General features: G+C 41.8%; 2 protein-coding genes and 1 long non-coding RNA gene across 7 annotated transcripts in view; 2 read left to right on the forward strand and 1 right to left on the reverse strand.

Moving 5' to 3' along the window:
• ldb3b (LIM domain binding 3b) lies at positions 1–14,417 on the forward strand. Of its 4 annotated transcripts, XM_067576110.1 has the most exons (10): positions 2–158; positions 384–723; positions 5,289–5,440; positions 5,674–5,749; positions 8,874–8,896; positions 10,832–11,029; positions 11,926–11,949; positions 13,187–13,356; positions 13,516–13,552; positions 13,739–14,417. In XM_067576110.1, the coding sequence occupies exons 2-10, from the start codon at positions 628–630 to the stop codon at positions 13,833–13,835; spliced, it is 873 nt and encodes a 290-aa protein (XP_067432211.1). In that variant the 5' UTR covers positions 2–158; positions 384–627; the 3' UTR covers positions 13,836–14,417. The 4 variants fall into 4 exon arrangements, with proteins under 4 accessions (XP_067432209.1, XP_067432211.1, XP_067432212.1 ...); XM_067576111.1 differs by lacking the exon at positions 11,926–11,949; XM_067576108.1 differs by lacking the exons at positions 8,874–8,896; positions 10,832–11,029; positions 11,926–11,949 and adding an exon at positions 6,119–6,414 and having other exon boundaries at positions 1–158.
• LOC137171919 (uncharacterized) lies at positions 13,739–22,314 on the reverse strand. Its single transcript, XR_010924843.1, has 2 exons — positions 22,176–22,314; positions 13,739–17,347 (listed from the first exon to the last, which is right to left on the reverse strand). It is a non-coding gene; the product is annotated as an uncharacterized lncRNA (long non-coding RNA).
• sncgb (synuclein, gamma b (breast cancer-specific protein 1)) overlaps positions 17,180–22,701 on the forward strand; it is a 12,248-nt gene continuing 6,726 nt past the window's right edge. For both annotated transcript variants that reach the window (XM_067576112.1, XM_067576113.1), the window contains exons 1-3: positions 17,180–17,314; positions 21,481–21,522; positions 22,198–22,325. In XM_067576112.1, the coding sequence (XP_067432213.1) occupies positions 17,194–17,314; positions 21,481–21,522; positions 22,198–22,325 (291 nt within the window). In that variant the 5' untranslated portion in view covers positions 17,180–17,193. The remainder of the gene's footprint in view (positions 17,315–21,480; positions 21,523–22,197; positions 22,326–22,701) is intronic.

The raw sequence follows: 22,701 nt of genomic DNA on the forward strand, positions 1-22,701 counted from the left end.
TGGCGATGTGAATCGGCAGTGAAGCATTCTGGGGCTTCGTGTTACAGGCCTTATAAGGGCCAGGGCCCCTGTGTCTCTACTCGTCTCTGCTATTCTTAGGCTGCCTGTCCATCACCCTCAGCAACCCTGCAGGCAAGCAACTCTTCTCAATCTTAATAGTAAGTTTAATGTTGATTTTAGAGACTTTTCACATTCTCAAATTTAAGGTTTATTGAGAGGATTTGGGGGGAGGTTGATTTCACGGTGAGAGCTTGAGGATGTTTTTTGGTGGCTCTTGTCAGGAGAGACAGTGTGCAGAGACTCTACACATATCTGTGTGTATTTGTGTTCATGAATGCATACCTATGTGTGTGTGTGTGTGTGTGTGTGTGTGTGTGTCACAGAGGTTCCACAGCATCTGACCCACCCACCAGCACCACCACCAGCACCACCACCCCTGGGTGTTTGTCCTGAGAACTGGGAGCAGACGGGGAGAGACGGTAGTGAAGCCAGGGCCATTGAGGTACCGGCTGGGACAAAAGGATAGCAGAGGAGGACGGAGAACAAGGGCACGCCGAGCAAGAGGCGAAACCACACAGCCAGCCAGCAGGAGTTGTTAACAGGAGGAGTGTTGACGTTTAACCGAAGATGAGTACGTACACAGTGACACTGAATGGCCCTGCTCCATGGGGCTTCAGACTACAGGGAGGAAAGGACTTCAACATGCCACTCACCATCTCCAGGGTAAGGACAAAGTCGCCCTCACAAGCTGAGATTTGTTGTGACAAAGCAACTTACAAATAAAGAGAAAGTAACAAGCAGTGTGACAAGGTATCTCACAGACAATGACAAACCGATAATCCACTGTGACAGAACAATGCACTGGCACATTATGAGGAAATGCACTGCAACTGAAGGTCTTCAACACAGTCTAATATCCAGTGAGACTAAATGATACACAGACCAACTGACTTTGGCAAACTGATACACTCAAAGATAAACCAACATACACAATGTGCAATAATGTAAACACATGCCATGCTTAACCTTCTAACTCCAAAAAGCTTCACTTTTATCACATTTTCCTGCTTGAATATAAGAATATGTATAATTTCGGTGTCTCATTGTGTCTTGGTAAAAACCAAATTAGTTTGAAAAGTGTGCTTTCTCAGATTTCTAATGTTTCCACTTCAGGTACATTTAAATGACTATAAATGCAGCAGGTTTATTATAGGACCTCCTACACTATAGAAATATAGTCCTCGAAATAACTAAATGTAACCTGGAGAAGTGAAACCTTTCATTTTTAAAGCCTAATTAAGCCCAGCTTTAACCCTTTCACCTGAAAATCACCTTTTCACCTGGTTTGACAACTTGTTGCATGTTCAAACTTCATTATGGTGTCTGTGCGTGTGCATATGTGTCTGATATGTGTGTGTGCAGGTGGGATTTTGTGTGTGTGTGTGCGCGGTGGCTGAGCAGCAGTTATGTAATATCGTTGTACGTGATGATGACAGGGAGGCTCAGATGTAATCTCCGGGGAGATTTCTAGAATAGAGCAGCAGTGGAAAGACTGGAATAGTTCGACTGGAGCATTTGTTACCTTTAATTGCTGTTAGTTTACTTGAAAATTAATAAATGCTTTGATTCCTTTACGTGCAAACTCAAATGTCTCATCAGCACCCAGATCTTAGCATGAGAGGTCATTGATTAATCATGATTGAAGTGGAACTGCTCAGCACAGCACTTCAAATAATCAATTTTGGGAAAGCAATACTGAGATACTGAGATTGACTAATTTTAACTACCAAATACCTTAAAATTTGATCAAAGCCTTTAAGAAATGACATTTGCTGACAAAGATATAATCATCTACTACTATACAACACAGAAAAGTTCAACATTGGAAAATGACAGCAAGCAAACGAGATGAAAACATAATTACTTTATTTTCTTATATGTATAATAAACTTCATTCTGTGGAGGTAACTATAAAAGCTTTCAGGTGGCAAATTATAACTTCTTAATTTCTGCAGCAGAGAGGCTGGGGGTTGCTCTCTCTCTCTCTCTGGCAGGACTGCTGGTGTATTTACAGCATTTCCTTTAAATAGCAATAGAGGAGAGGTGGATGGAGTGGGGTGGGTACGGGACAGAAAAGAAGAGAGGAGAGCAAGGAAGCCTACGGCAGCTTGTGTTACCTTTAGTAAGCTTTATTCCTCACGTAGGGTCAGTTTCAATTTCAACCTGTGGAGCTGCTCCTGAGAGGACAGCGTCATTGTAGAGGAATGGATGTGTTGGACGGTTGATAGATGCAGGAGATGAGAGAGAGGGAGGGAAGGAAAGTGTAGAGGTGATGCTTATCTGACACTTTCAGCTCCTGATTGATGCTCAGCTGGTGATCAGGCTGAGTTTCATTGATTCACAGCTCCAGACTTCTGTTAGTTTATTGTTCTCTGATCCTAGTCTTACAGGCAACCAGGGGAGCTTTGATCCACGTCTGGTATGACATTGTGTCACTGAATTTGTGTTCACCCTGTGGTTGTGATGGGCTCTGACAGGTTAACATAAAACACTGGTGCTTGACGTGACAAGTCAGGGTGCGATTACAGTTTGACATAACACCCCCACGGTTTGGATTTCGACATACTTTTACCAAGAACTAAGAAAGGAAAGAGGAATGAAGACATTGGATTCCTCACATCTTGTTAGCCAAGCTGAATATGTGACACATGTCATTTTGTGTGATCATTAGTGAGGTTCAAACTTAGAAAAACTGCTGAAATAATTATCTTAATATGTGTCATCAATGTCACTTCACTCTATTTACATGCTCTCATGAGGCTGAGATATTTTTAAATGAATGAAAACAGCACTCTGGTCTCTGATTGGCTTCTGTCATAAGCTGGTGCACATGGGAGAAGTATGCCTTAGGGGGAAAATATCCACAATATTTTTATAGACTGATCTAATAGATTTAAAACATGCAAGAAACATTTTTTAAAAGAAAACTCTCTGGCTACTCTTTTATTAATATCCAATTTTCGAGGAATCTGTCTTCATCTCCAGTGCATGGTATCTTTGTCATCTCTTATATATGAAGTCTTTGATGTGTATGAAAACATGTATGATGGATTGGATGTGTCTGCATGTGTGTTTGATTGCACTGAAGCAGCCATGCAGAAATAATTTTTCTCCGCCTGATAACACCTTGTTCTTCCATCCGCGGCTGAGTGAGGAGCCCAGTTCTTCAGTGTGGACACACACACGCACACACATTGTTACTCACCCGCATACAGACATAATTACTGGAATTCAACTATTCAAGGATGAGAGAGACATGCAAAAAGCAGACAAAAAAGGAAACAGGAGGAACAAGGACACAAATGACAATCTAAAGGCTGATTTCAACAGTCGACACTTTTGTTAAGTGTCACTCAACCAAAATTAAAGAGTCATGTGACTTCGGCGAAAGGTTTCAGTCGTGTCCATCATAACCAGATGCTATCCTCCAACTGGCTTGTTTAGTTACATTATATCATCCCAACTGGGACTAATTAAACAAGGATGTTACAAATTATCTAAAGTTGCAGACCAAAATATCAATAAGGAAGTTCAGCGAAAACTACAATCTCCATGGTGACAATAGCAACACTACCCAATCACATTGCGCGACAAAATACGATGTTGTCCACGACATAACAAAATTCTCCAGGTGCGCGACATGAAAGGAACATGTTCAGCGAGACTTTTGTCTTTCGAAAATACGTCATTTTTATCAAGTGACATTTATCAAAAGTATTGCGCACCTAGAAAATTTTGTTATGTCGTGGATACCGTCGTATTTTGTCGCACAATGTGATTGAGTGCTGTTGCTATTGTCGCCATGGAGATTGTGGTTTTCACTGAACTTCCTTATTGATATTTTGATCTGTAACTTTAGATAACTTGTAACGTCCTTGTTTAATTAGTTTAGCTAGCTCGCCGAAGCATAAATTGAAAACGTTGCGCGTCTCTTTAATTTCTGTCGAGAGCGACCGACCATAAATCAGCCTTAAGAAGAAGCACAAGGACACATTATTAAAAATTATGTAAAAAAGGTGACATAATGCATGTAAACTACGTTATGGTTGTAGGAATGTAGCGAGGACTGCTAACCTTTATGTAAATAGAGAGGCTAGAATCAAGGAAGTCTTGTGTGAATGTCAGTAGCAGGTGTGTGGGAGGGGTATGTGTGTGTGTGTTTGGGGGATGGAGGGGGGCTCAGGAGGGTCAATCACAGTGAAGCCGCAGGCATCACTAGCATTGCTTATTTTTAACTCTTTAACGGGTTGACTGTAAGCCTAGACCCAGTGCTGTATGGCCCAGGTCTCTCTGAGCTCACTTAAACCTTGTCACTGTGTAGTTTAACCACTAAAGTCTGGCTTTGTAGCAGAGCCAGGAGAGTGAGTATTCAGCTGAAGGTCAAAGAATGCCTGACAATTTGAAAAGTTTAAAAATAAAGACCTACAGGGTAACCTTTCACTATATCTCCACAATAAAAACTTCTTTTTCAGCTTTCTTTGATTTAACCATTCAGCCACTATACAGACTGTATACTGTATTATAGTTTGAGCCACATTCACTTCACCTTTAGCCAATCTTAATCTCTACTGCTGCATTCATTTCATATTCACTTGCTCGGTGCATTCCAGTAGCAAACGCAGAGATGCAAAACATTATTCTTAACATCAGAAATAAGATTATTCTGTCCTGAACACTGTATGGCTTCATTTACCAGACGTCCTGCTGCTTTTTTACTCATTTATTTTGGTGTCAGACAGCGTTATTTGCTGCTGTGAAGACTGATTAGAGTCTTAGGTAAAATGCGGTTCCACTCTGTCGATCAGCCAAACACAGAAATTTTGATCCAGCCCTTCATCTGCAGAACGGATGGATTAGTTTATTTTGCCTCATCAGCTTTTCTCTACCTTTAAGGCTCGATACAGCAGGCTTATTTACTGAGCTTCTACTCATACAGCATACATAACTGTGTGGAGTGAAGCGCATAGGAAGTCACATGTCGGCTGAGCTGTAGCGCTGCTTTGTGCCTTTGAGGTTTAAGGCAAAAACAGTCGGATGAACAAAGTTTTTAATTTCAGTTTACATTTTATTTATTTATTCACAGCCAGTCTGGGGCAATAAACCCCAGTCCCCAGTCTATTCCCCCAGTCTGTAATATTTGTTTGTGTGACTGCACATGTTTTTCAGTTGCTTCTGCGTTTCCTGAGGAATTCGTGTCAGTGTGACCTGCTCTCTTAACCTCTCCATAGATAACTCCAGGCAGCAAGGCTGCAGGCGGCAGCCTGGCCCAGGGAGACATTATCTCAGCCATCGATGGGGTCAGCACCGATGGGATGACGCACCTGGAGGCCCAGAACAAGATCAAGTGTGCCACCTCTCAGCTGGCACTCACCATGCATAAGTAAACAACCAGCACACTTACACGTCACACCTGTCCCAACAAACTTAAGTAGATGATGAAGAAGGTACTGGAGCTGGATAATATTACCATCAGAAAGAACAGAACATAAGAGCAAATAAGTTTGGACATTTAGGGGAGGAAATCAAAATGGGTACTCATGGTGCTTCGAATGATATTCAGAAATTAAATGTACTTTTACATTTAAAAGGTATATTTTGTTGTTTAATCTTTAGATCTAGACGCCCTGCACCAGTTCCCACAGCAACTCCCAGAATGGACTCACCCATGCCAGTCATCCCCCACCAGAAGGTAAAAAAACACCCACACAGTGTCAATAAGTTCACAAATCAACACACACAAAAATGAAATCTATCCTTGCAAACATAAGCTGTATGTGTGCATACTTGTACATGCTTGTATATGTGTCTGTCATAAGTATTTTGTCTTGTTGTCCCCTTCTTTAATGGAGCCATAGAACCACAGACAGTGTTCTGCTGCCCTCTAGTGTAAAATATTCACAGTGCAGCTGCAGCAAGCTCTATACAGAGGTCAGAGGTCAGAAAACCACAAACACCAGCCAACTGACGAGAAAATGGAGCCAAAACAAGCTGACAACTTTAGTCTCATTTCACTTTAAGCTTTCTTTTCTGTCTATCTTGACCTTCACCCATTTTTAAGGAGTTAAAAGAGGAGGTTCACATGGGGGAGACAGGGGATAAAATACCCTCCAAAAGGAATCTCTTCCAAGTCCCTAAAAAAGATCCAGAGATACCGCCGGCCTCTCCGACCCAACTTTCAACCCCGGTCAAACGTCCTGCCTCCTTGACACCAGCTCCCGGCTCTCCAGGAGGCCAGTTGGGGCAGTACAATTCCCCAATTGGCCTTTACTCTCAGGACACGCTCAGAGAGATGATGCTGATGCAGGGCAAGTTAAGAGAGGGGTCGGCAGCTACACAGGGACTTTCAGTGATGGGGTAGGTTACCACAGCGATTAATACCCTCCAGTTATGTAATACTGAGTGAAGAAGGTTTAACTACCCACAAACAACAACCCAAGTTCATCTTTAATAAGTCACAACATTCCCCCGAACTTTCTGTTTTTCACCCTGGGGGCATGAAGCGTTTGAAATGCACATCACACCTACCTCGTTTAACCTCACATTAACAGCACCGTGATGAGAAAAAAAAAATACTCAGAACTTTCCATAGCTATCCCAGCATTGATCATTCCTCTCACGCATGGTGCTATTTCTGGAGCATACACACAAACATACCTGGCTGACCTCCAGGTAACAGAATAGCAGGAGATCAGACTACAGGGGTCATTTGGGGATCTTTATTACAGGCAGACCTGAGACACTTGACTAAAGGTCGAGTGGCCTCAGCGCCCCATTCGGATGTGTCAGACGTCCAAAACGTGATTCAGAATAAAGTGAGATTCACGTGCATTGTGGGAGAAGGAAGATATCAATGAGCTTTTGGTTTATTCAGTCCTCGTGAACGGTAAAGACTCATTTACTGTTAAATAAAAATGAGACCAGGGAGATGATGTTGCAAAAAGGAAATAATTTTAAAGAACTCTCTTTGCTGTTTCAGCTCCCTGATTTCCTTCTTTGAGGCTTCTTATCTTCTGGCAAGAGTAATAAAAGAATAAGCAGATCTTATTCCGGTTTTGCCTGGAAAACCAGAAACTTGGTTGTAAAGCATTTTTTGGTGGTTGTTACAGGGGGGTGATGATTTGTTACCATAGCAGAGTCCGGTTGGTGCAAGGGCAAACTGACAATTTGACATTTAATACCATGATAAGACCAATAGTTCCTACTGAAGACATAAATATTTCATATATATCAGGTCACAAATTTCTACTTAATTTTTAAAAAAAGGCAGAATAATGTCCTGAAACTGCTGGGCACCGTAGTTTTTAGCAAATATTACTCAAATACGAATAAAATGGTGCATTTGTTGGGGACTAGTTTCAGCTACGGATTTGATGTGCTAGTCGGTATTTATAGTTTATGTGGGATTGATTCAAAATTGATTGTAATGAAGGAACATGTGCAAAACAATACTGGTTTTGGTCTTTTCTATGTTTTCCAGTTTGCACATTTTATACTTCCCATCAGAATGACATTGTAAGAAACATGTGTTATTTAAGTTTCACCAGGTAGCATTTTTCTGTATAGAACTGCACATTTGGAGCTCTCAAAAAGGTTTGCGTCAGCCTTGTCTTATTGCATCCTTGTCTCACAATATCTTTATTCTGACTGAACTATATGTTGCAATATAGCGGGAGTTCAGAGAGTTGTTGTGGCCAGCATTGAGGGAATTCTCCTCAGTGGGAGAACATGAGAAAAAACGGTACGCGGCTTCACACACGAGTGAGTTGAAGAGTCTGTTGCGTTAGCGCCTCAAACCCTCTTCGGCGGACCAACCACTGCTGGGTGATGAAAAACTAACTGTGCGCTGCTTGTGATTTTTCCCGGGAATGTCGCCACCGACACTCAGTTCCTGATACTGCAAATGCAAGGGCTTTCAGCAGTGGGCCATAGGCTCAATCACCATTGTGTTACCTCATTTGGTGCGAGATAGTGACTTAACAGACATTTATTGAAATGAAAATCTTCAAGACTTTTACTCTAATTATGGACGTAATGTGCTTGGCCTCTGACATATCACTTCCAGGCATCAGTCTTCACTAATGTGTTCCCCCGCTGGAGCTGAGCTGGTTTACAGTAACTGCCAGTGGTAAGTCAGGTGTCAGGAAACGTGCTGCAGGCAGACTGCAGGACGATGACGCCTGTATCATGCCAGCGGCCCCACCTCATCGAGTACATGGAGACTCTGATTCCACCGGATCGCACACACACACACACACACACACAGGAGAGAGCAGCTGTTGCACATGGTCATGGAATGTTCTGCTCCTGTTACACACCATCCTCCTGAATCCCCTCGATGCCTCCTTGCCAAACCTGAGATAGGATGCCCCGTCTGTAGGGAGACGTCCCACGTGTGCCGAGCACGCTCCTCTTCACCTACTGTACCCTGAACACATCCATGTACCGTGTATGTATGTGTGTGTGTGTGTCACGGCTGCAATTCTGACATAAGTGGATCAGGTGGTATGTGTTGTGTTTTTGTGGGTGTATGTATTTGTGGCTGTTCTGTGCTAAATGCGTCGCTCCTGTGTCATGTGATAGAGACACTTCTGCTCTTGTCAGTCACCCCTGATGATGCAGGGGAAGCTGGGAAATATCCCAGTGATGACAAACGGCTGCTATTCTGACCTGTAGATGGGATTACTGCATGGCACTGTAGTTGGATAGTTTCCTACAAACACACAGTGCCATTGTTATAACCAAAATACCCCCGGTGATTCATTACATTCTCTCTTTCTCTTTCTGTCTGTCCGTCCCTCTCTGGTGTGTTTCAGGTTATCGCAAACACAGCTGCAAAGTCAGTACCAGAACATTTCTTTAGGATTTCATGTGCATGAAGTGTACCTCAGTAGAGACTATTTAGTGATGGTGTGGAGTGAAGGTGTGGCCAACATGGATTCATGTGCGTGTAGCTAAAGCTAAAGCTTTATGCCTCATTGTGACTGTAACAGCATATTGAGTGTAATGATCATTTGTCTCTTCAGGTACCTGCAACAATAACTCACAGGCTGAGAATTTAAGATGTGTTATTAACATCTGGTCCCCAGAAGTGGAAAGTAAAAAACTACACCCACTCAACTCAAGCACTCTAGTTAACTATAGTTTCATGGTTTTGCTCCTTTACTTGAGTAAATTTTGTGAGATTTTCTACTTTTCCTCCACAACATTTCATCGCTTTATATTAATTTGACAGCTATAGTACAAGTTAATTTACAGAAAGAGATTAAATATCCTGCAAAACCTATTTTAGGAAGAGTTCATAATATAATGTAATGCTAAACTACACAATATTTAGTAGATGGAGTGAACACAAACACAGTATGAAAGGACCAAAATGAGTACTTTTGACACTTGAGTATATTTTAGAGCTGATACTTATTTACTTTTACTCAACTAAACTTTTTAATGCAGAACTTATACCTCTAATGGAGAATTTTCTGATATTTACCTATGTTTTCCACCTCTGCTGGTCCTCTTAAATCGCCCATATTCATCATGTGAAAATGATGAATGGACTATTTATAAGTGCATGAACAAGTCGTATGTGTGTGCTATACATTCATGTTTGGCAGTCGTGTATCAGTAAAAGAAATATCTGTGGTGGTGCGTGTGTGTTTTACTGTGTCATGCAGATAATATTCTGGCAGTTTTGCCTGGCAATTGTTTTAAACATTAGCATGTTTGGTTTTCTTTGGACTGGTATGTCAACTTAACTGTTGGTAAAAGCTTGTATTTTGTTCAGCTGCAAGTCATGATGAAGCCTCTGTCCCAGTTCCACACTACGTAGTAATACTATAAAGTTTCCAGAGTTAGAACACAAGCAGTGTATGTCATTTACACTTTTACATGAAAATGATAAGTAAATCAAACAGAAACACTGGAATGACTCTCCTAATTAAACTTAAAGCCACTATGCGTGAATTGTAATGTTATTTTATCATTGTTTCACTTATTCTGATTCCATAAAGTTTTATTTGTAGAAATATGAGACAATAATGGGGGAAATTACTACAGTTTATGTGTTGGTTTCAGTTTCAGCACATCCATTAGGGGGCTCCAATGTCAAAAATTGTCCACTTTTACACACAGCAGCTTTAATGAGGCGAGAGAAAAATGCTTTTGCTTCGCCAATGTCCCCAGTCCATCATTACATTTCCCTCCCCTGTGTGTAACTCATTGATTCTCTTTGAGCATCGCATTGTGGGACAACTGTGTCCATAAACAGCTCAAAAATCAAGCAAATCGATTTGGTTTTGTAATTATTGCTTATTAATATAAATTGTCACTACAATCATTAGCCAACATTATTGAAGTTTCTTTTTTTAATCTTCTGTTTTCAATTTTGTTTGCTTTTATTATTATTCTCATTGCTGTCTGGGGAATTAATCTGCATCCTTAAGAAAAAAAAACTGAATTAGTTAGAACGTAGTGGTATGTAGTATGGAGGTGGGACACAGATATTGTAAAATGTGATGTGTAAAAGCGCTGCGTAGAACATGAGGTCTTTCCAAAAGCTAATATTCAGTGGTATAACAGCTCCACCTATCTGTCAGGTGCATTATTACATGTTGACCTGGATTCCTCCCTTCACTTTGGTGCTCTCTGTGTTATTTCTCTCCTTCGCTCCTCCTCTTTTCCCTCTTTAACCTCTCACCTTCAAACCCCTCACCCCTGCACCTGAAACCCCTCTTCGACCCACTGACCTCTGACCCCTTCCCTACGTCACTGACAGTGTGGAGTACACTCCCAGCTTCAACCCCATAGCTCTGAAAGACTCGGCCCTGTCCACCCACAAGCCCATTGAGGTTAGGGGTCCAGGGGGAAAGGCCACCATCGTTCACGCCCAGTACAACACACCCATTAGCATGTACTCACAGGACGCCATCATGGACGCCATCGCAGGGCAGTCGCAGGCCAAGGGACATGACAGGTGAGGTCACACAACTAAACTAATCCCTTCCCCACACTTTGTGCTTTCTCCAACCACATACTGTTCACACACCAATCAAACCTTTCCCAAAGCCCACAGGGTCGGTTCACCCAAATAATAAAAACATCCATACTTTCTCACTTACTGCTAGTAGCATCGATGTCGATTGTTTTGGTTTTATTTGTCCAAAATTTGGAGTTTTTTTTTCAGGTGTCCAGGTTTTTGGAAGTAAAAGTCTTGTTGGAGCAAGATGGCCATGAAACTCTCCTGATTGATTCATAAGAGATCCACTACTGCATTAGAAAATAATAATAAAAAGTGAAAGGATACAAGTTTTTGTACATAAAAACTTAAGAAGAGAGGTTAACCCACGATTCCTAAGGAACATTTCAACAAGAAACATTGAATCACCAAGCTCAACTAATGGCAAAATGAAGCCAACAATTATTTATATAGTTTTTATAGCCCTTCACCACACAAAAAAACGATGACTAATTATATAAATCCTGTATCCTGTAGACTTTTGTGTATCTTTGCCGAATAAAAAATGAGTAAAACAGTGGCGGCAGAAATCTCAAAGAATAGGAATCTCAAAACCTGGGCAAAAAACACAATCAGCATGGCTATATACCACCAGCAGTAAGTGAGAAAGTATGTATTTTTGGTCATTTGAATGAACAAACCTTTAAAAATAAAAGCCCAAGCACATAAAGAGGCTTTTGAACGTACCTGCTATAAATCGGATGCCCGGGCTTTTCCTTGTTGTCCGTGTCCGTGCCATGTACTCCTCTGTGCCTTTCACCCACTTTCCTTTGCTCATTCCATCCACAACCAACCACACCTGTGCTGTCCTCCACCCATCCCTCCCCATCCTTCCCTCCTGGTTGTGACCTCAGTGAGGAGGCGGGCTCCCCCCTGGCGTAAGTACAGCAGCTTTCCTATTCTATCCCGCCTCTCCTCATACAGTCTCCTATCATGTGTCTCCTTTGTCTCATGATTTCATAACAGCTTGTGCGTCGCTCCATATGTCTCATAAACTAACACTCATCTGTGTTTCTGACGTGTTTATATGTCAAACCAAAGTATTTGATGGACAAACTCACTAACCACAAGCCCTTGATGGACTTGGTTATGTGTCTGGAAGTACTTACATGTATAGGTACTTTGGTGAAAGTATGAGAGTGTGAGTTGTGTTACTGGGTTTTTGGGGGTTTTCGTCCTCTCCTGAAAAAGCAGCCGTCGCAAGCTTGGGAACCTGATGGGATTTCGTGGCATGGGAATGTTCTGAGTATCCGATCACAGGTTTTCAAACGACTACCCGTTCAGTATTGACTCACTTTTCTAACACTTATTAAAGAATGCTAAATGAAAACGATCAAGTCATGTTGCTGTGTAAACTCACTCCGATATGTTCTGTACACAGAAGAACCTTCAAACTATGGGTCAGCGTAAAGACATTGAATATGAACAATGAACACACATACTGTATGTAAAGGAACAATAATGTAACAATTGGCCATAATGTAAAAACTGCCCATTACTGCCCTTTTTTCTCTGTAAATTAATAGTTAGTCATGTGTTCTCCTTTGTTCCATTTTATATTTTAAATTCTTTGATTTCATGATTGTGCCCCCTAGTTTTACATTATTTTGACTAAATACCTTTTCACCATCTGGTTATGTAAGGTGGATACCTTACTTTGATATAGCAAATCAAATCTTGCATAAAGCAGGAACATAGTGTTTGATCATAGCAGACGTCACACTGAGTCTGATAGCATCCGGCTACACAACACAAGAGCCACAGACTCAACCCAAATTAGCTTTCCTGCTAAAATCTTTCTTTCTTATCTTTCTTATCTAACCTACAAACATGAACACCGGTCTTGTCCTGCACCTTAGCTTGCTGAACGAGCCACCAAACAAAAAAGTGCACCGGGGTAAAGTGCACCGGCACTGTTAGTAAGCAGGCTAGATAGCTAATTAGCGGCTCAGCTGTCAATATAACTGGAAATGTTGACAGGCTGTTTTAAGTGCTGCTATAGATGATAGTAAATCATGGGCATTAATTACATAATTATCAGTTTTTACATTTTGGGCCTTTACATACAGTACTTACTACAAACTCAGAGCTCTAACAGTCTTCTCTGACCTGCAGCGGAGCTCTGCCTATCAAGGACCCTGTGGTAGACTGTGCGTCTCCAGTGTACCAGGCAGTGATCAGGCCAGGCGAGTCCTCCCAGGAAATGTCTGAATGGGCTCGCCGTGCTGCTAACCTGCAGTCCAAGAGCTTCAGGATCCTGGCCCACATCACTGGCACCGAATACCGTCAGTACCTTGGTTCATTTATTTTGTCCTTCACTCCTTCCTGTGGCCTTTCACTGTTAATCTTCTTGATTCTCATCTTTACTAATCCTCACTTCTTGTTCAGACTCTGTTATCATCTCATTAGTGACCAAAATCTCCTGTCCATTTGTCTCTATGCAGTGCAAGACCCAGATGAGGAAGCCCTGCAGAGGTCGAGGTAAGAGTGGACTTTTAAGGAGGAGTTATCAGTCTCCTCACTTTTACAGACAGCAGCATTTCAGCTCAGTGTGCATTTTGTTATTGAATACATACAGAAAACTATATTGATCTTATTATCTAACTCTTGGCAATAAAAATCTACATATTACTTGATGTAAGAATCTTTTCCCTTCCTCACCATCAGAGAGAAGTTTGAGTCGGAGGTGAAAGGGCCCCGCTTTGCCAAGCTGAAGAACTGGCACCAAGGACTGTCTTCACAGATCCTCAACATCCAGGAATAAAGAGGAGCAGGAGAGAGAAAAAGAGAGAGAGAGACAGAGAGGAGGAGGACATATAAAAGAGGACATGGACAAAAGCACAGGAGATAAACAGGAAGAGGGGAAAAATTATGGAGAAAAAAGAGAAGAGAAGGAGGAGGAGTAAACTCCTCAAGAATGTGAGGTAGTGTTGTAGCCTAGATAAGTAGAATGTGAGACTAATTGTTAGTGTGAGAATGCTATGTGTTCATAAGCCCGATATTACCTGTCAAAACGTATCTGTCCGCTGCTAAGACCTGATCTCGCATTTGGGTTTTTCTTTATTTGTTTCCTGTTTGTTTGGGTTCTGTCTCTCTCAAATGAAAGGGAAATTGTACAAAACATAATAAGTATTCAAGTTTAATGCAGAGTAATGTTTCTTTTATGCCCCAGTACATAAACGGCATTCACAAATGTAGGAAATTTAACACTATGAGCATGCTTGTGAGAAGGCACACAAGGACAAATACACACATAGAGATTTATCTACATGCACAAATACAGTATGTATAAAATGCACTCAAAAATGTACTGATATCAATGTGAATAAATGTTTTCTTAAAACTATATGGCTGAGTGAACTGTTGCAAAATCAAAAATGAAATGTATGGAACGTGTGTCACTGTCTTTTTAGGGAATCAAAACTGGAGGCATGGTGTTGTGTCATGGTTGATAGGGATATTCTTCAATCAATGAGTCACATTTCCTGTCATTTTTAGTGCCGTCGGAAAGGCGTAGGGGGTGTTTTGACTTTGCAGAGACGAACATCATTCAGATGGAGCATCTAATAGCTTTTGACAGATTAATATGACTGTTTATTAGCTGGTGGCAACATGAACAATGACACAACTATGGTGGAAGGGTTAAAAGTCTCAAATACCCTGCACGAGGAGCTGAATATTAGTCATGTTTCTTTTTGTTGATCAAATATATGACATAAATAAAAGACAGTTGATGATGAAGTGGATGATTTCTCCTATTGGACCTTCTACCTCCAAGTGAGAGTTGTTGCTAATCATAAATAACTGATTAATATTTCCGATGTCTTATATTAAAATACATTTTTGTGAGTAAAATTAAGTAAAACACAACATTAGCGGATTGTCACTGAATAAAGTTGGTATGGTGAACAATGTAGCAAGCGGTTGTCTGTTTAAACATCCAGCAAACATAGCATTAGGACTGGGTTATACTAGAAAGTAACTAGTTTGTACATCTTGAAATTCTTGAACGCAGCCCTGCCCCCCAATTCCAGCATTCAAAAAGGTGAGTGTGTTAGGGGGGGGGGGGCACTACAACCTATCTTCTGATGACATATACTGGCACCTTAAGCATTCATTTGGAGTTGTCAATCAAACTAAATCCACTTTTCACTCTGCTTTGAGCTCTTTTTTGAGAAAAATGAGAAAAGCTAGATGCTTCATTGTGTTCGACATAGTCATTAACATTTGTCTGCTGTTTTTTGCTTAAAGGGGATGTATCATACACATTCTCAGGTCTATATTTAAATTCTGGGGCTCTACTGGAATATCTTTGCATGATTTACAGTTTTAAAAAAACTCCTTATTTAACTTAAACTGGTCCTTTATGCAGCCCCTCAGTTCAGCCTCTGTCTGAAACAGGCCATTTTGGCTCCTGTCTCTTTAAGGCCGCCCTCCTAATGAGCCCACTTTGTTCTGATTGGTTAGAGCCAAGACGCCTCTGTTGGCTCCAGAGGCTAGAGGTGAGGGGAACTGCAGAGTCAGGTGATAAGTATTTGTGGTTTCATCAGTATGAGTGATCCCTTTCACATTGCACCTCATCATTGGACCCACTTTAATTTAGAAATATTGATTAGAGCAGCTTTAAATCAAATTAGGATTTAAGATTTGACTAGAAGTTGACCGTTTACTTTACATACTTGATACTTGACTTGAGACTTGAAAGAAAATACATATAAGCACTGAAAGGACTTGTTCTCAGGTATTTTAACACCAATACAGGTGTTCAAATGTGGTGTCAGTTTAATGGTCACCATTTAGAAACCTGACAGACTTTCATCTTTATTTTCCTTCACAAGCCCAGAAAAACTGAAAAAAGTCCATGTGAGTGATGATTTTACAGCTTACAAGTTGTCCATTTGATGCTTGAATAGTCCTTTTACATAGAGACAGCCTTCATTTCAACCACCATGCTGACATCATGCTGCGTCATGATGTCATATTTGTTGTGGCCACAGGGGGCAGTGTGATCCTGGAATGTCAAAGACCCATAAAACGAGACAAGCTCCTCTCTGCAACAATAAACCAGCCTTTCATATATCAGTGTGTCCAAAATATATCCTCCCTCACCTTTGCTCAGGTGCATGGACCAAGGGCAAAAAAATATAATGATGCACCAGCTGTTGTATATATGTCCCCATTTTGTGGAGTTAACACAATAGGAAAGAAAAATGGAGCTGTTGCCATATCAAAATCATCCACCGAATTGCTGTGCTGCTGAGTCGGCATGTCTGGGAGGAATGGGATGAAGGAAGAGGAGGAGGAGGAGGAGGAGGTGGTGGGGGGTGGTGGTGGGGGGGTGCAGTTGTGACTCATTCAGGTTGAGATGACAAAGCAGTTTCTCTCCTCACACAGTAATGAAAATGGCTGCAGGGGCTGTCGTCTCTCCCAAATAATTCAGTTGAATGAGGCATGATATTACTATGAATAAATAAAAATGTGATATTAAGTAGCCTACAGTGAGAAATACTCAGAATCAGAAAAGGGAATTATATCTTTGCAAGCTGTGTGGTGTGATTACAGACGACGTGACAAAAATCTCTCAAGGCATATGATGTAAAAAAAAAAACCTGCTTCCTCTCCACCATAGTGTTGAAGCCCTGCTGGTTATGTAACAGCGCTCACAAGCTCAGCTTCCAAAAAGGTGTGTCCAGAGCAGCGTGCCAATCACAATATGCAAACGGAGCAGAGGCTGCACCGAGCATGAGTGAGAGCCATCAGGAGAAAGATGGATGATGGGATGGAGTGGTGTTTGAGGGGCGGGGCTGCAGCACGACTTAAAAATGCTGCAGCATCCGGCTGTCTCTCCTCCTCCTCCTCCTCTCTCCATCTCGTGCATACCGGCTGCTTCCTCCCCCCTCTTTCTCTCAGTCTGCCTGCTGTAGCCCTGCTGTGCGGTCCTCTCAGCTCTCTGTTGTAGCACCGAAGGGAGGAGGAGCCACCAGCACACTCACACAGCCGCACACTTGGGCATCTCACATCATCTCCTTTGCACGCTCACTGTAAGCACCAGCCAGCCAGCCAGCCAGCCAGCCAGCCAGGCCCGTTTGGAGCAGGGGAGCCCAGCCGTCTCGTCGCCCAAGATGGATGTACTGATGAAGGGGTTCTCTATGGCCAAGGAGGGAGTGGTGGCCGCCGCAGAAAAGACCAAAGCTGGAATGGAGGAGGCAGCAGCCAAGACCAAGGAAGGGGTGATGTATGTAGGTATGTAACCTCCTGTCTGTGGAGCTGCACTGACTTACGGGGAAAAAAGGAAGAAAGTTGGTTAGTTTAGGTGAGATGCATTCTTTTTCTTTTTCTTTTTTTTTTTGGTGTGTGTGGGTGTGAGTGTGTGGTTACATCATGTCTTTTTTCCAGGGCTGTGAGGTGGGGTCCCATGGGTGTCCATGTCTGGGACACTTGTGAGAAGTGAGGAACAGAGGGAGGAGGAGGAGGAGGAAGAGGAGGAAGAAAGGAAGGAGGGGATGGAGTGAGCGTTGGCAGGATACTGCTGCAGGACTGGTGCAGGGCAGAGGGTGGGGGTCTATCAGAGTGAGAGATAGACAGACTGGGGGGTGATAGATGGAGAGGGAGATAAAAAAAAGAAGTTGTAATTGGCTGTAACTGGTGGAGGACTGGTCTGTCTCATGGTGAAAAAAAATGATAATTAAAGAGAAAGAAAAAAGGAAAGGAGTGAAGAGGGGCACTGCAGGATGGTGCTTTTTTCATCTTTCCTATTTTATTCACGTTCAGTTTTTTGTGGAGCAGTTTGCAAAGGGATGTCTGGTTATAGACTCAATGCAGCAGTGTAGTAGAGGGGGAAAAAACTCATTTTACCTGCCATTTTTAAATTTACAGAACAGAGATGACCTACATTTAACAGGCTGCCATAAATATTTTGTGAGATGAATTCATAAATTAATAAATATATATAGACAGGGAATTTTAAATAAAAAATACACATGTATATTTTTTTAAGTGTAATTGGTTGGTGGTTGTTCAGATTTGTTCCTTCAGATACTTACTATACTCATGCTATATTACATTAGCTTAAACAGTGACTGCGTCACATCTCAAGGTTACCCCAAGTACCAGGCTTTTGGGCCTTCTGCGAGAGGAGGGGAGGGGGTGCAAAATTTTGGAGGGTGGGAGAGGAGTGGAAATCTTCGTCATCATCTGCGGTCCATCCATTCAGCAGCTCTGACTGACAGCTCTGAAACTGCTCCTGGCAGTTTCAAATCTTAATCATGATGATGAAAATGAAAATGAAAAGATGTAACTGTCTGCGTGCCAGACTCAATGTCACAACGTGAAGGAGGGGGGAGGGAGGTGAGGTGTACGGGGCAAGGATCACTTGAGCACTGCAGCAATTTGCTCTCCATCAACCCTCCCTCCACCCTCCACACCATCCTTGTGTAGATGCAAGAGTGTGAGTGCGTTTTTGGCGTTGCAGCAGCAGGATTTGCCTGCCAGTGCGTGCTGCTTTGATGACTAACCACCTTCATCCCCCCACAGCTCTTAAACCCCCCTCCTCCTCCTGCCCACCCGCACCCCCCACCTTCCCCACCCCAGGGAAGGATGGAAGGATAGAGGGATGCAAGTGGAAAGACAGAGAGGAAAAAGAGGGAGGGAGAAGGGAGGGGTGTTATGTCAGAAAAAGCCTCTAGTCTCGTGGCTCCTGTATGAACAGATGGACGGTTGAAAAGAGAGAGAGAGATAGGTGACATGTAGTGATGGAGGGATGATGGAGGTGGAGAGAAGAGGGAGAGGATGGAAAATGAAACCTTGATGTTCCACAGAGTACAGCCTAGTGACAGGTTAAGGGTAGGGGGATGAGGTGGGTGGAGGACGTAAAAGTGAACTGAGAGACAGAGAGAAAGGGAAGAGGGAAAGAAAATGCAAATGCAGATCAGTAAGGGAGGAAAGGAAGATGTAGAGAGAGAACCAGAGAGGAGAGAGGAGATGTGATCACTGAAGTGAAGAGGGTCGATGGCTCAGATAAACCATTGTATCTGCCTGCAGCAGAGTGCAAACGGCAGCATGTGAATGTGGGTACACAGTATCAAGGTCTGCATGGCCGCTTTCATGCAGGCCAAACCTGTGCAGACAGACAGACAGACAGACAGACAGACAGACAGACAGACAGACAGATAGATAGATAGACAGATAGACAGATAGATAGATAGACAGATAGACAGATAGATAGATAGACAGATAGACAGATAGACAGATAGATAGCGGGACACTGAACACAAGCAGCCACAAAGAACTCCTAAAAGTCTGATATTTCTTTGAGGAACTCATCAATAATATGCAAGAAAAAGGTTCTAGATGCTGATTTTCAACAATATGAAAATATGGCTTTAATCATTTTGCCAGAGAAAGATTTGTGTGAAAAGCTTAGTTGTCTCTCTTCTTTAATAATGATCAAAATCTAGCAGCTATACATTTTTTTTGTCCTGTAATCATCTTTCCACCCCTTATTAATTATATCGAATAATTCGCTTATCTTGCCTCTCGCAGAGGTTTTCATACAAGGCCTGAACTTGTTGAACTTGCTCTCCTGCACAGGTTTCTTTTGCATAGGTAGTAAGTGTGTCTGTGTATATGCAATGTGAATGTCTCCATGTATATCTTATATATTTTTTTATTGCTACAAGCGAATGAAAAATATCGCTATTGATAGAAGTTTTCGTTAAATATATGGGTGATATCCGAGCCTCCATCTCATCAGGACTGCTACAGCACAAATCCTTGTCTGGAAAAATTGACTTAAGCCACTTCTTTGTGCATCTAATACATTATTTCATAATAGGAAAAAGCCTTCACACACTCTAATCTGTGCAATATTCATTTATTGCAGCAAGCTTTTGAACAGGATTATTTATTATCAGGATTATTTCAAAAATTCCTCTTTTGTTCTTGTTCTTATGCTCAGCTGCTTCTGTCCAAAAAAAATCATTTGATCATTAAAAAGGAAGTTCTATCAGAAGTCAATCACTCTTTCTTAAATACAGTGTGTTCTATGTGATGATGACAGACAGATATAGATATTCACACAGTGCATTGACACTCAGGGGAGGGGGGGGGGGGGCTCCCTCTGTTGACTGAGAGAAAGAAGCTGTGTCATTGCAGCGTGAGTGTGTGTTGGGCTGTACTGCAGCACTGCTCAGTAGTCAGGCACGTGGCTCATGTAGCACAGGGAGCGTGCAGAGAGATGGAGGTAAGCAGGAGATGGAGAGAGGACGGATGTATGCAGGATACTGTAAAAGGCATCATCTGCGTTTGTGTGAAAGTATAAAGAGAGAACAGTCTCTGTGCTCTAATTCTATTCTATTATTCTGCACATTTATTCCCATCTTTTCCCTTCCTTTCATTTCTACCTTCTTTTAGTTTTACCTTTCGTCTTTTACAGCAGATATTTCTCTCGTTCTATCCCTGGCAGATTATATAACTACAATTTAATCTGCTTAGGATCATACTGTAATGAGCACAGGGCTGGTAGAGCAGAGAGGGATACACAGAGAGGAGCTGCTGATCATTAGATGTTTTCCTATAAAAATATCTATAAAACACAGACTCTAAGCCAGCCGAGCTTCATAGAACGCTTAAACACCAAAGACTGAGTTCTCAAGGTTAAAAGGGAAAGATAATAGAACATTTAACCACTCACACAGGCAAAAAAAGGACCAGGAAGCAGCCAGGGAAGGACATCAGTCACACTGAAAGGACATTAGTAAAAGTAGCTCTTTAAATGTATTTTTAGAAAGAGGAATGGATACTGCTGACCTAACGCTCTCAGGAAGGTTGTCTCACAGTCTAGTGGGAGCAACAACAAACACAAAATACTGAACGTTATCACTCAATTTTAACATTAGAGATGTTTCTCTGACTGGAAATTTAACATAATATAAAAATATGGGAATGTAAACATGTGTTTATACAAAACGTGTTAAAGCCATGACCAACATTACATTGATATTACATTGATGCAATCATTGTCAAAAAGGAAACCGTGAAACCGTTTAATCTAAGGATATAACTGTGATGTGATTACACGTTTACTACTTTGTCTTCTCATTATTATAACATGAATAAATAGATGCATAATGTCATCAGGATCATGGTTCGATTCATGGATCAATAAAATCATGGACATTTCAAGCTCGCATCCTTATTCGCCCTCACTGATACTGATTAAAACACAAAAATAAATACTGTCAGAATAAAAAATAAATGAACAAAAAATATAAGATAACCAAAGTAATAAAAATATGCATGATACGATTATCATCTGCTATAAAGTAGTAAAGCAGTAAAAACATTGACAGCTTCATTTTAACCATGTACTGTACTTGAATGTGATTGTGTTATCCTTCTTTGATTCTCAGGCAGTAAGACAAAGGAGGGAGTTGTGTCATCAGTAAACACAGGTAAGAAAAGCTGTGTGTGTGTGTGTGTGCGTGTGTGTGTGTGTGTATTCCTCAGATTATGGGGACGTAAATCTGTTTATGTAGTTGTATGGACTCGCCTCCCTTATGGGGACAAAAAGCATGTCCCCTTAACATAAATCATTCATATTAGGGTGAAGACTTGGTTTAACGTTAAGGTAAGTTTAGCTTATGTTAAGGTTAGGGTAAAGGTTGTAGAAGAATATTGTTGGACTGGAAGTCAACAACAAGACCCAAAGCATCTCTATAGCTCAAAGACCTCATGATGTTCTTAAACCTGGAGAAAATTAAGTACATCTGGAAAATTGAGTCTGTTTGAGAGACTCTACAGGACCAATGAAGCACTCACCATAGATGCACACTCTGTCAATACATGACTTAACCACTATGTTAAGAAGGAGGAGGACAAACATGTAAAAAATGAGTCCTTTATGTATTTCATTGTACCTGTTAAATGAATAAATAGATAATACAAAGGTTAGGGTAAGGGTTAAGGATAGGCATATGGTGGTTATGGTTTAGGTTAGGATAAGACACCAAGAAATGAATGTAAGTCAATGTAATGTCCTCTGAAGTGATGGAAACACGATTGTGTGTGAGTGTGCGTGTGTGTGTGTGTCAATTTCACTACTAACCCTCCTCCACTCTGCGCCCCAGTGGCCAACAGGACTGTGGATCAGGCCAACATCGTTGGAGACGCAGCAGCTGCTGGGGCTACTGAAGCATCACAGGCAGGCGTGGAGGGTGTTGAGAACGTCGCCGCGTCATCCGGGCTCATCAACCAGGTCGGTTACTGTGCAAATGCTGGGTCACATCAACAGTTTCCAGAAGGTCTGAGCTTTTTCAAACCTGCTTTAGCACCTTTGGACTGTAGACAACACCTCAGAACAAGGAAAGAAACACTCCTGCAGGTGTAGGAGTGCTTATATACAGAAGCTGCACTCCAAACGCCAAAAAAACACATTATTTTTAGGGAAGAGTTTTGTGAGAGAGAGCGCGCCAAAGATTTGAACTATATCTGATGTCATAGTGCTACAAGCTCAGACAATCCTGAGGACACTCACAGGTCCACAAGTAAGATTCAGCCTGAAACTGATACTGACTGATCTTTTGTAGACAGCTGGTTTGAGGCCAGCCACTAGATAGAGCTCTTTCTCCATA

This window comes from Thunnus thynnus, chromosome 20 (assembly GCF_963924715.1).
Source record: "Thunnus thynnus chromosome 20, fThuThy2.1, whole genome shotgun sequence".
Classification (NCBI taxonomy): domain Eukaryota; kingdom Metazoa; phylum Chordata; class Actinopteri; order Scombriformes; family Scombridae; genus Thunnus; species Thunnus thynnus.

What these genes read in the sequence shown, in the direction of transcription:
- ldb3b (XM_067576108.1), top strand. Translation starts at nt 628, where the DNA reads ATGAGTACGTACACAGTGACACTGAATGGCCCTGCTCCATGGGGCTTC. An exon ending in CAGGGACTTTCAGTGATGGG is followed by an intron (nt 6,415 to 13,186) that starts GTAGGTTACCAC and finishes TCTGACCTGCAG; the next exon opens with CGGAGCTCTGCCTATCAAGG. An exon ending in CATCACTGGCACCGAATACC is followed by an intron (nt 13,357 to 13,515) that starts GTCAGTACCTTG and finishes GTCTCTATGCAG; the next exon opens with TGCAAGACCCAGATGAGGAA.